The following is a 12525-nucleotide window of genomic DNA, read 5'->3' as shown; positions in this document are numbered from 1 at the left end:
AAGAAAACAATATTGATTTGCAGACTTATCACAGTAGTTTAGAAAAAACTGAGTATTTGTACTGCAAAATGTATTGCTAAAATTTTTTTTTTGCATCTGGCAATTCTGAGATTACTTTTATTATTCAAAACAGATACAGATTCGTACTGGTAATGTGCTCCCTCTTGTAATCAGGAATTCAAGGTTCTGGGTGTGTTTTGCATGTGAAAGTGGTAGTGCAGTACGCTGACAGAAGAAATGTAATAGAGGAAAAGTTTATTTGAAAGGAAGGGAAGATCCATTGTTGTAGAATGGAAAGTTACGACTTGACAGGAAATTTCCAGGGTTCTTGCCTGAATCTGTTTCCAAAGTGCCCTGCAACAATAGTCAACTTGACCAACAAGATAAACGTGCAGTCATGTAAATACACTTTGAGCCATGTGAGTTAAGCCACTTGAGCTTTTCCACCAGCAGTTCACTTGCCTGCAGGTCTTTGCCTTTGAAACTGCACTCGTCTCTCTTCTTCACAGGAGTTTTCCACGTGAGCTGCAGGAGGGAAACACTTTCAGACTCACACTGGAGGTATAATTCAGTGATGCAGGCTATATTCACATTGGCCTTCTGGGACCTAATCATATTCATATTGTACCTCTGGGATCCTATTATAACTACATTCATATTGATGCAAGATACTGTATACGATACTGCAGTTTAAAGATGCTTGGCTCTTACGTTTCTTTGTAGCTTGACTGCACTGATATCAGTGAGGTTGAGAGCAAAGAGAATCTCCCGAGCACCGACATACAGTGTGTTGTCTTCGGTACTGAGGAGGAGAGAGGTGAAGTTGACGACTCCATCGACTGAGAAACTTTTGGTTGTCCTCTCCTTCGCATCTGGACCGAAACAGGGGAGAAGAGAGACAATTAAAGGCCGAAAAATGCAACAACAAAAAAAAGCACTTGAATATGCAAATTAAAGCATTTTGATGTTTTGAGTGTGATCATAAAATTTGATGACTTTACATGAATTAGACACATTAGCACAATGTGTGGAACCTGAAAAGTCTCACTGAGTTGTCCCGTTTCTCATGACAACTACACAGCCTGGAAACGTTTTGTGTGCTTTTAATGTTGGTGATATGGTTTAAATTAGAGTAGTAGAAGATTGCATAAATTTATTTATTTATTTAGTAGAAGATTTAGTCGTAGTAGATTTCATAAAATACAACCATGACTTGTCTTAAGGAATGGGACGATATAAGTTGCTCATGCTGAAATACACTTAAAATTTGTGATGCATTAAAATATTTGTTTCAAATCAAAATGTAAAATTATCCCAGGTGTTTGTTTCAGTTTGTACATCTTTCAGTGACATTTTAAGTGAAATGTGATCATTTTTGTTATGATTTAATCATCAGAATTAATCAGAACCAGGATAATCGTGACACGATATGTTCATATTCACTTTTTCAGAAATATTTTTAAGAATTTTTTTCTGTCAATTCAACCTTTATAATGCAGTACACAGTACAGAGCTGACAGGGAACGAGGAGAGCAAAGTTCCAGCCTGACTCGAATGGTGAATGTTGCAACTCAGACCTCAAAGCCACCAGGATGCTCCAGAAACATAGCATTATTGGATATAAACATTGAGGTAATTTCCGTCTGTTTCATTACTCAGTGTTACTAGACTTGTGATATACCATCCACAGGAAAGCTACAGCAGCCAAGGATCTGAGCCTCATGCAGTATTCAGTAAAGACAAAAAAACAGATGAAAAGAAATCAACATGCCTGTGTTTCTCTGTGTGTGTGTGCGTGCGTGTGTGTGTGCGCGCGTGTGTGTGTGTGTGTGTGTGTGTGTGTGTAACTGCAACTTCTAAATCCTGTCAAGAATAAGAAGTGAGACCAGGGAGAGAAAATTCCTCCAATTTTTTCTACAGTAAGTAAATTATTCTCTCAGAATACTTTAACACCTCCCGACTGAAGCCAAGGGTTAAATCATCAACTGTACTAATCACTGCTTTAAAGGCCCATGTGTGGCTCAGATTTGCAGCAGCCTGGAGGCTTTCACTGCTGGCCCAGCTTGAACAACTTGCCTTAATTGCATGCCAGCATAAACAGAAGCAGGGAGCTGATGGAAACTTGAAGTGACTGGAGCTCTGATACAAGACCTTTGCTCCCATAATGTGACGAATGAGGAAAAAATAACAGGCCAAAGAACTCTATTTTTTATATTGTTTTATTGTAAGGTCCTCTAATATTTTGTTTTTCTCGATGATGGAAATCAATGTTTGCAGAAGAATGTAGTTCTGTGTGATTTATATATAAATCACTGAGGCTGAACATTATGTCTCACAAAAGAAAAAAAAAAGCGAGGCCCTCCCAAGAACTGATAGTATTTGCTTTGGACCCTACTCTTGGCAAAAAAAAAAAAAAAAAGCAGCATCCTCCTTCCAATATCTTAAATTAATATAAGAGTGCTGAAATCATTTCATCAGGAACAACCAAAAGAAAAAAAGGCAAAATTCAGACCACCTTCAAAAGAAAGAAAAAATACATAACCATCTCCTGTTTTTTATCTTCATCATATTTTCAAGTCATCAAAAACATAATGCATTATTATATTAAGCGAGAGTCAGTTCTGCTATTGTTAGTAGTATTTTCACTTTCCAGAATGATAATTATTACAGGCATGACAGACTTATGCTGGATTAAAACCCACAGATGCTGGTAGTAATAATTACAATTATAGCACTTTCCGGCGTAAAACTAATCCAGTCCAGATAGAGTAAGGTGTCATTAAGTTATACTGATAATAAGCACACTATGTGGTTTGTACCCTGTAGTATGCATGACCTGGTATAACCTCACCTCAGAGGGTCGGTACAGGAGGTTGAGACTTCCTCTCCCTCGGGAAAACATCGTGTTAATAGCAGCCCGTCGCTGTGGCAACAGAGAGTCCTACTGTAGTTAAATCTGTCAGTAAAACCACAAGAGGCTCTGCTCTGCGTACTGTACATGGACCCATCGGAGCCTTTCTCTCTGCTTTCCACTATCATCACAGGATAAATGGAGTCCTGCTATGAGCTGGTACCTCCCCCCTTTTTTCCTCCCCACAGAGTCTTGAGAAGTTTAACGGTGATTTACAGGGAGAGAGAGACAAAGGCCAAAGCTTGAACCAAAACAAAAGCTTTGAGGGATTTTCACAGAGGTTGATATCTACACAATTATTCTCTGGAGTCAGATCACCACTGTCATACTTAGCGACCACAGCTGACGAAGAAAAACAATAGGGCCCTTAATTGAGTATCATTAAAGAGATCCAGGAGGGTTTGCAACCACACAAAGCTTTCCATTTACAATTTCAGGAAAACATTAATCATCTCTCAGTAGAGGCCTATTGGTTTACAATCTTGTATTCCTCTGAGGGGCAGGTAATTGTTAAATGGTATATTTTAACGACATGTTTTGCTCTTGCACTCTATTAATAAAAAGTTGTGCTTAAAAAAAGAATCGACTGGTCAGTGTTGAAATAACAGGGTCAAATTGCAGCAGCACGCTTAAAGTTGCTCTAATCAATATTGCATGGCCTCATTTTAATGTCGTGATGGTAGAGGCCTTCAGAAGGGTCACCTTACTCGTGTTGGAGACACATGTAAAGTTTCAACCATGCTAGTCTACTTTACCGATTTTTACTTTTACAAGTAAATTAACTCTGATGTGAGCTCTTGGTGGCACTGTATGTTGACTTGGAACAGATGAATGTCAAATTGCTTTTTTGGTCAAATTTACAGACTGTATATAAAGATGGACCCAGTGTCTCCAATTTTCTCCCACTGTACAAAAATGAAGCCAAAATATCCTGGTTACAGTTGCTGCCATCGAGCTCTGGTGACGCCATTTTGAGCCAGACTGGGGATTTCCACCGGACGCGTTACAGCAGCAGCACGTCTCCACAGCGTTTTTGCTGCGTCTGTCAATTCACACCGGGCGCGTTACTGCAGCAGCACGTCAGCTTAGCGAGCCGGCCGTATACACGCGAGATAACGAGATCACGCGATAATCCTGACCATAAGGGAGACCGCAAGATCCCGTGATAAACTTTAAACTCTATTTATACAGTCTATGGATAAACTGTGTGTATAAAGTAAACAACAACAACAAAAACCAACTTACTTTGCTTCTCTGAGGTGAAAGATATGTTGATCTGACCATCTATCCTTATAAAAACAATATGTTATGTCATAAATGATTGTATGATGTTCCACTTCAACAATCAGTCTCTTGTCTTCCGTGTCGCCGATCCTCTGAGACCCTTTGATTGATTGATTGCCGATCTGGTGCCCCGGTCATAACATAACGTTGATGTGAAGTAGTTTTAGGCTGCATGAACTGCGTATTGTGTTTTATTTTGAAAGGGGCGGAAGTGTTTTACGCTGATTCTGAGTCAGACTTCCTGTCTGGTGCGATCTGCTCTGTTGAGATTCACGCGAGTTGGCAGCGTCTCGCGGAGAAATAGAAGTCCTACCTAATGCTCGCGTAGAGACGCTGACGCGACGCTGCAGTAACGTTACGCTACGCGCCCGGTGGAAATGCTCTCATTGATTAGAGTGTTACCTATTTGCAATGTCATACGCGACGCTGACGTTACGCTGCAGTAACGCGCCCGGTGGAAATCAGGCTAGAGTCTGCACAGCATGATCCGGTGGTCCTGATCATACACCTGTCTGACCAATTGCAAAACGGTCACAGCTGTCAACCTCGACATTTCAACCCCATTTTATCATGTCCATTAACATGACATTAACATTGGTGTGACAAGAATTACCTAAAATGACGTCAACTATCTTTTTTTAGTTTTGTTTCATGTCTTAGCCACTAACATAGAGGGAGCGTTCTTTTTGGGAGTTTTTTACCTATACGTTTTTTATTGCCACCAATGGACTGTCATCATGTTGTCCATCTTTTATATATGTACAGTCTTTGGTCAACCCTACCAAGCAATTAGAAGACAATACCTTCAAGTCAAACTGTGATGGGTATTTTATGACTCACAAATGAGACAAAGAGTATTTATGTTGTAGCCTTACAAGTTATTGAGTTGTTGAGTATTTGTACTGACTTTGAACAAAAGTAGCCATAAGCAGCAACACAGTCTTGAGACCACATAGCTCAGATAAAATAACTCCAAAAGGTCGAACACCGTGCAGACTCTTAATGCTAAAACAACATCACAAGCTAATGAGTGTACCCTATGTGAACTTTCTCTACTCTTCCCTCCTGCCTACACCACAGTCTCTTAAAGAATCCCCTCTATTGTTGTTCTACTGTCTGAGGTTGATTCTTGAGGGGCTATTTCATGACAATGCGGCCCCAGAAATGTTGTGGTGTATCAGATAGAGGGGAAACAGACAGGACAGTTCACAGGAAGCACTTTAGAGTCGAGGAGCAGCTCATATCTGCTGCAGCCACAGATACAGGGTGTCAGACAGGGCAGTCAAGTGGCCATCATGTCAGCGACTGAAGAGGTACAACGTACAGTAACATTACACCCTGGTTCATGTTCACTTTATTAGACCTCTTGTCCATGTTGCTTTTTTTCTTATGAGGGAACCTTTGAGGAAGTTTTGTTACAAAGGACAGATGTTCACCTTTCCGTGACCATACAGGACATTCCTAAGTTCTGTATTTTTAAAGTTTTTGACTGGCAAACAACTACTACTTATGAACTTCTAGTTGAGTTATTTACAACACAAGTGACCCTGTGAGAAATAATGAAATCAGTGACTCTAAATTAGAGAAAACATGTACAGAGAGGTGACAAATCATAGGAAATATGCTTTTGGGAATAAATGCAGCAACACTGAGCTCCATGTTACCAGGTGCCTGAAGCAACAAGTGAACTAGAATGGCACTCGAAGAGCACAGCCTTCGAACATCAAGGCAAACGGTGCATTAACAAGCTCCTAAAGATTTTCCCAAGTTGCAAAGTTGTTCTTGCGACTTTAGTGTGTTCATGAGCTTTGAGCCGTAAACAACATGGACGTTAGAGATGTGCTCAAAGTGTCTATGCAACACATTGACAGCTGTTTCCAGGATCTGCATGGCAATGAAGAGCAATGGAAACAGATCAGGTGATGGATGAAATATGATCAGGAACTAATATTTCCAATTTCCAACACCACCAATTACAGCACAAATACCCCATCACTCAGTGTTTTTACTTTGTGTATCTGCCCCGTAATTTGGATCTGCTCTAAAATGTATTGGCTTGGGCCAGTACTTTATAGTGCTATGTAATGCTGACAGACAACCAGAAAGACAAACACACAAACTAAACAGAAAACATAACCTCCTAGGCCAGATGAGTATGACAATGATGTAAAACCTATGCTTTGACCTCCATGGTCACCTGATCTCAGCCTAAACGCCTACAGTGTGGAGGATTATGGATCATTTTGATAGATGGCGCTCTCCCCCACCATCAAATCACAAAATGAGGGAACATCTTTCAGAAGAATCATGTTCAGCTTTCTAGCAGAGCTCCTGAGACTTATAGAATCTATACAGAGTATAGATTATACATCTCAGTTTCTCAATCAAATAATCAAGAAAATAGTTTAACATTTGTTTTAATAAAGCAACTTAATTACACAGAAGAACCAACTAAACGCCTCACCACTGTGCTGTCTCTGCTTGACTGATGATGGAAACACAGGTCAGAGGTTAAGCAGGTACATGACCCTCTGTTCACACTTCACATGAAGAGAAGCAGCAAGCAGAGCTGGAGGACTTTACACTTCACCGTATCACTGTTACTAGACCTCTGATCCAGAGAGAGAGCAGCTTTGTCTGCTTCAGAGCACTTCAGCGACCCTTTGGAGAAGTGCATAAACAGCACACTCATTGGTTCAACCCCTGGCAGCTGTAAGCAATATGAGATAATTGCCATTATTATGTAATTAAAAGTAATTTCTGCAAATGGCACTGCTAAATGGATTGAAATACTCGCCCAGACCAGACTTGCTAATCTATTTAAAGGGGGGAATTAATTATATTGGGCTTAAAGGAATCCTTCTACATTTTTACAGCTGATTTCCTGATGGGTCTGTGTCCAAAAAAAGTAGAAGGATAATTAAAAGAGTGGAACATCCCCTCTAGAGGGGAGCTGTGGAGTAATTTGTCCTTTAGTGACAGAGATCTAAGTGCTTTCTTTTGTAGGGCAACTATAACGGGCTGATTCAATCAGAGGCCTCCCCTATGAGGGGGCTGCCTTTATCAGCTCGTACAGATGTACGTTCAGGAGATCAGGCAACTGCACCTCATTTACAGCAGCCATTCTTGTTTATTTTCTACAGAACTACAAGCAAACACAAATATACTGAATATCAGTGGCAAATTGCTCTTCAACAAACTGTCCTTACAACTGGATAAAAATAATTTCATTAAAGTAAATGTGTCTTTGCAAGATAAACTGAGAAACAATGATTATTGTCAGCATGAAAAATAAGGAATAGCTCCGAGATGATGATGAGTAGTTTGTCATTTTATAAAGAATAGTGCTTTTGGTTTATATAAATACATTTTTTCATCATTGTTACTGGTCATCATCCACTGACTTGGTGGAGAAGAAGTTGCAGTAAAGCCTTCAATGTCTGGCAGTATTGCAGTATTAGATTAACAGAAACAGCAACAACAACATTAGAAAATAAAACCAACTGAACAATCAATAACATTGTTTTTTCCAAGTATTATTGAAGTAAAATGACTCACAAACACTACAAGATAAAGACTTTATGATCAAAGTGCAAAAAAAAAAAAAAAAAACAAATACAGGATTACCATTAACTGAAAAGCAAACTATCTTAATGTATGCAGTGACACCAGCATACAGAGAGGTAATCCTTATTCATCTTAAAGGCAGAATGAACCAGGTTCTGAGAATCTCGGACAAAATGTATCCTTGAAGTCAGAGGTGGAAAACTGTAATGCAACTTGTTTAAATTCAACCTTAGAATAAGCTTGTTAAAATAAAGACACAAGACAGTAATTACACTTCAAAGAAGGAAGAACCTGCCCAGGCAGGCAGAGCAAAGGGACACCAGGGACAAATCTAATTTCTTTGTGTTCATCTGCCTACTGTACTTGTTCAAGGACTTTGCTCGAGATAGAACAGATGAACCCTCGTAAATCCAATTGCTTTGAGACGCAGTGATTACGACCCTCTGCTAAGAGGGAAACAATGGCCGCTGCAACGGGAAACTGCAGTGCCAACAGGACTCCAACTGGTTCAGAGCAACAGCAGAACTCCCACTACTGTTGCATTGTCTTGTGACATCAAGACAGAAAACAGGCCACACTGCAGCGCTAACTAAATTATTCCAAGTAATTTTAAACTAGCTATTAAGAACTGCTGCTTAATGGGTAATTGTGTGGGAGAGTAGACCTGGGAAGCTGAAGGACAGAGACTGAAGCATCTGGAAGGCATTAAGACAACAGGCCAAGAGGGTCAATTCACCAGGAGATTCATTAGGCAAGCTGTGAGCCTGCTGTTTGTATTGGTAAGTTGTGGGGTTGCATGTTGTTAGCAGGATATTGTCTCCTCTGCACCATGCTGATGCTGAGATTGGTGGCAATTTTGAACACAGCTTCAGGAAACAGAGGCTGGAAGTTATGCTGTAAATGCTGCACATACTGTAAATACCAGCACAGTTGCAAAGTGTAGGGATAAATATGTGCGTATCCACACAGCAGGGATGAGCATTAACAGGCTTTAGAGGTGCAATTAGGGGGACAGAAACTAATTCATGTGCTAACGTTTAAATAAAACACCTTCCTGCAAATCTATTAAATCTGTACTTTGTAGAAGAGACTCTAAAGGATCTTTTTCCCATGAAAAGGGTTGACAGGGCAATCTGTTGGTCAGGGAGCAACACAAGCTGACCCCAGATTAACCACAATAATGTAAACCAGCTGCTGGTTATCAGGAACTCCCCATGACCCCTCCTCTGAACAAGGCTGGAGCATCAAGAACAAAGCGATCATACGAGAGGTCGTGACTTGTTTCGACTGTACAGCAGCACTCTGACCTGACGGGCCTGACTCCATGCTGCGTATTTACAGTAGGGACAGAAACACAGCTGGGTGTCCTCGCAACACCTTGAAAATGAATGTGCATTGAGAGTGTTTTCACAGGTTCTGCTTGGTTTGATTTATATCCTGCTCCCTGGTGGACTGGAAAGGCTGGGTGTCATAAACGTCTGTGATTTCAGGATCAATCATTTGTCTTTATATGACAGATTGAAAATGATCGCTGAGGTGGAGACTGGTCAGTCACACAGACATTACTCACATTACAGAGTATATACATATTACAACATTGTCAAATCATCAGCTGTTGTATTTACCGCTGTATCTTTACATACGAATAAATCACATAGTATTACCCTGATTAAATCTATAAAACGGGATCATAAATAAAGAACTGAATGTAGCTAATTTTTTTTTTCAATGCAATCTACATAACAGTCTTTTGAAATTATTGACTGATTGATTGATTAATCGATTATGATATCCACAGAAAATGCATGTTTCATCTTTTCTTTTTAAGATAATCTGAATACTTTTATTAGTTGTTTGTGTGTTAACATCTGAAATGGAAATGATAATAATGATAATTCCTTCCAATATTGTTAGTGATATCATAATTGCAATATCAGTAAAAATAATAATCAAACTTAGATATTTTTTAAACAGAAGTGATTGTTAAAGTTTGATGCATTTTTACTCGAAAAAAACGTTCAACTATTAATTGCTGATCAAAATTATTGCTGTCTTTGTAACATAATTTTGGGTTCTGTTAAATTTTGGTGAGCCCTGGTCACTATTATTTCCATTTGCCATTATTCTACAATATAATTCAGTTAATCAAAATAAGAATGGAAACTAATTCATAAAAACCTGTGTAACAGTTGCAATGACTTTCCACTTGAACAGGTCTTTCAGTAATCTACAGTAGTGGAGTGTGTTTAAGCATTCATACCATTAAGAACTGCTGTTCAGCTATGTGGCACCAACACAGTATTGAAAAGCTGTTATCTCACTTGACACTGCTGTCATTTTGAATTACTTGAGAGTGGTTGACTCTACTGGTCCAGACATGACAGCCTTTGAATAATTAAAAAGTGCCTTACTCCCATTGTGGGAGGGTTGGTGGCTGTGTGCATGGCCTCTAAATTGTCTAAAGTGTCCACGCGCATGATGTCTAACAGAGGGCTGAGCAGATCAACAGGCAAAGACAGGCAACATAAACGGCTTATAGGTGTGCCTTTAAATAGTGTTCCAAAACACTAAGCCATTCAGTATGGTCCGCATTAAAGCCTGGAACAAAAGCAGAGAGAGAAAAGCAGATGCAGGCTCTACTCCCTGAACCCATGATCCGTCCTGATAGGCACATAATGAGAACCAGACAAGTGTTCACACCATAACACATACAAATCCCCATTCATTATTCATGGCAGATTACCCTCTTCATTAAGGCAGAGGCGGGGACCAGGGGACAGAGAGAGCAAGAGGAGAGAGGAGGGGAAGACGGTCTACAGAAACGCTACGGGATGAGAAGCAGCCAAGCAGCTCGGGCTCGCTTATACTACCGGGGTTGAGGCATGCAAACCGTCAAGCTAACTGGCATCCAGATAGGACAGAGAGGACCAGAAACCATGACGAGACCAGGCGGTTTCTGCTGCATAAAGTTCAGGTCCCTGAGGCCCCGCAGCTCTGCATTCTGCTTTGATACTGTAAACACAATGTGACAAAGTCCTTCTGCGGGAGGCTGGAAAATGTCAGTGTAGCAGAACAGACATTAAAACAGCAAGACAACTTCTACCACCAGGCCAAGCTAACCTTCATCAGCAGGATGAAACTTGTTTTTTTGCCTTAAATCACAATTTAAAACCGAAAAACTAGTCTTTAGACATCAAACTAAAGTAGTAAATCAGCTAGTAGCTAGTAAATGTAAAGACACTGTGAACCAGTGGCAGCTGGTGGATTTTTCTCCAGAGGGGGCTACAACTCCAAAATAGACATACCTTATACCAAAAAGAAAGCAAACATGTACTTAGGTATCACAACAGCGTATTTACATAAATGAAAACAACAAAAGCAATGAAGTACCCAAAAACATCTCTCCTCCTTTATCATACTGCTGGGCAATTTGTTATCCGTCCAGTCTGTCAAGCCTTTAGAACCAGTGTTTCCCACAGGATTTTTTTGTCAGAAATGTTTGCCCTAAAAGCCTAAATTTGGTGCCGCTCACACATTCTAATGCCACTATTCCATCTTAATCATTGCATTTTTTTATTAATTATTGTAAAGGAGAATAAGGGTTCTGTTTTATTTAAGGCGTCATATTTTGACAGTTTTCTTGTAAATTATGTGGTGGACTCTGCTAACACATCCTTTGCTCTTATTTTGAAAGCTACATGTGTTTGCTTTTATTTTTTAGGCAGGTCTAACACGTTCCTACCGTAACGCCTTATGGTGTGTTATATTTACACTGAAAGTCGGAACTTGAAAGTCGGAACTTGGAGATCGGAACAACGTAGAACATTCTGACATTCGTGTAGACCTTGAACGCACCATTAGCCGTAGCACACAACACCGGACTCTATGTGCGCTGCAATGTAAATAGGGGAAGTGGGGGGAACAGATCGGGATCACTATGAATCTGGGGGGGACATATCCCACCCGTCCCTAGTGCCATCTGCCGCTCTTTATGACAGTGGTGAGAGGTGGGACAGCGCCCTAGCGCCCTCTATTGGCCGGCCGCCACTGCTGTGAACACGTCAGGATAGGTCCGATAGACCTGATAATATTACTTGCTGTTAAAGCAACCACAAGGAATTTAGAACTTGTTTTCAAACGCTCACAATTTAATATAGATGCCTCTATACATAAGCAAATGAAACCAGATCGGCAAAGAGAAAAAGAAAATAATTGGACAATAACAAAAAGCTAACAGATGGAGGAAATTGCAGCATTGAAAGGATTAAAAACAGATCCTGACTTGGCCCTGCAAACCGCTAGTTTAAAAAATAAAAAAAGTGTAAAAAAACAAATTGCATCTTCCTTTTTAAACAAATGCACATGCTAGCCAGATCAAGCTCTTAACCACACGAGGCAGCATTGCTTATGGAAACAGTATCGCTTTTGTCCACTGGGGGCGCCAAAATACACACAAAATTAAAGTTCCATCTAGTTGCTTTACATTTTATTGCCACTTATTACAACCTCTGCTGCTAAAGCTGTAGTATTTCCTTTATCACCCCTCATGGACAAAGCTTATCAATAAAGCTACAGCAACATAAATGCTTTGACAAAACAGACTGATGACTAAGGTTAAGACTGTTTAGCTCCTTCCTTGCTCTGCCTCAGCTACACTGAATCTACAACACATCTACACGGTCCAGTTTCCTAGGCTTCTGACATGTGGGTTTTTGCATGTTTTATGGTGGTGTTTAACATTGGCCGCACACCCTAAAAGCAAA

The 12525-nt window shown here is 40.2% G+C and overlaps 1 protein-coding gene across 2 annotated transcripts in view; it reads right to left on the bottom strand.

The window, feature by feature from the left end:
• Nucleotides 1-12525, bottom strand: part of sema4ba (sema domain, immunoglobulin domain (Ig), transmembrane domain (TM) and short cytoplasmic domain, (semaphorin) 4Ba) — a 54870-nt gene that overhangs the window by 11580 nt on the left and 30765 nt on the right. For both annotated transcript variants that reach the window (XM_059335521.1, XM_059335522.1), the window contains exons 3-4: nt 712-872; nt 463-525 (exon numbers count right to left, since the gene is read on the bottom strand). In XM_059335521.1, coding sequence (XP_059191504.1) covers nt 463-525; nt 712-872 — 224 coding nt within the window. The remainder of the gene's footprint in view (nt 1-462; nt 526-711; nt 873-12525) is intronic.

Source organism: Centropristis striata, chromosome 6, assembly GCF_030273125.1.
Source record: "Centropristis striata isolate RG_2023a ecotype Rhode Island chromosome 6, C.striata_1.0, whole genome shotgun sequence".
Classification (NCBI taxonomy): Eukaryota; Metazoa; Chordata; class Actinopteri; order Perciformes; family Serranidae; genus Centropristis; species Centropristis striata.
The sequence above is the reverse complement of the archived record's forward strand: the minus strand, read 5'-3'. Positions and strand labels throughout refer to the sequence as shown.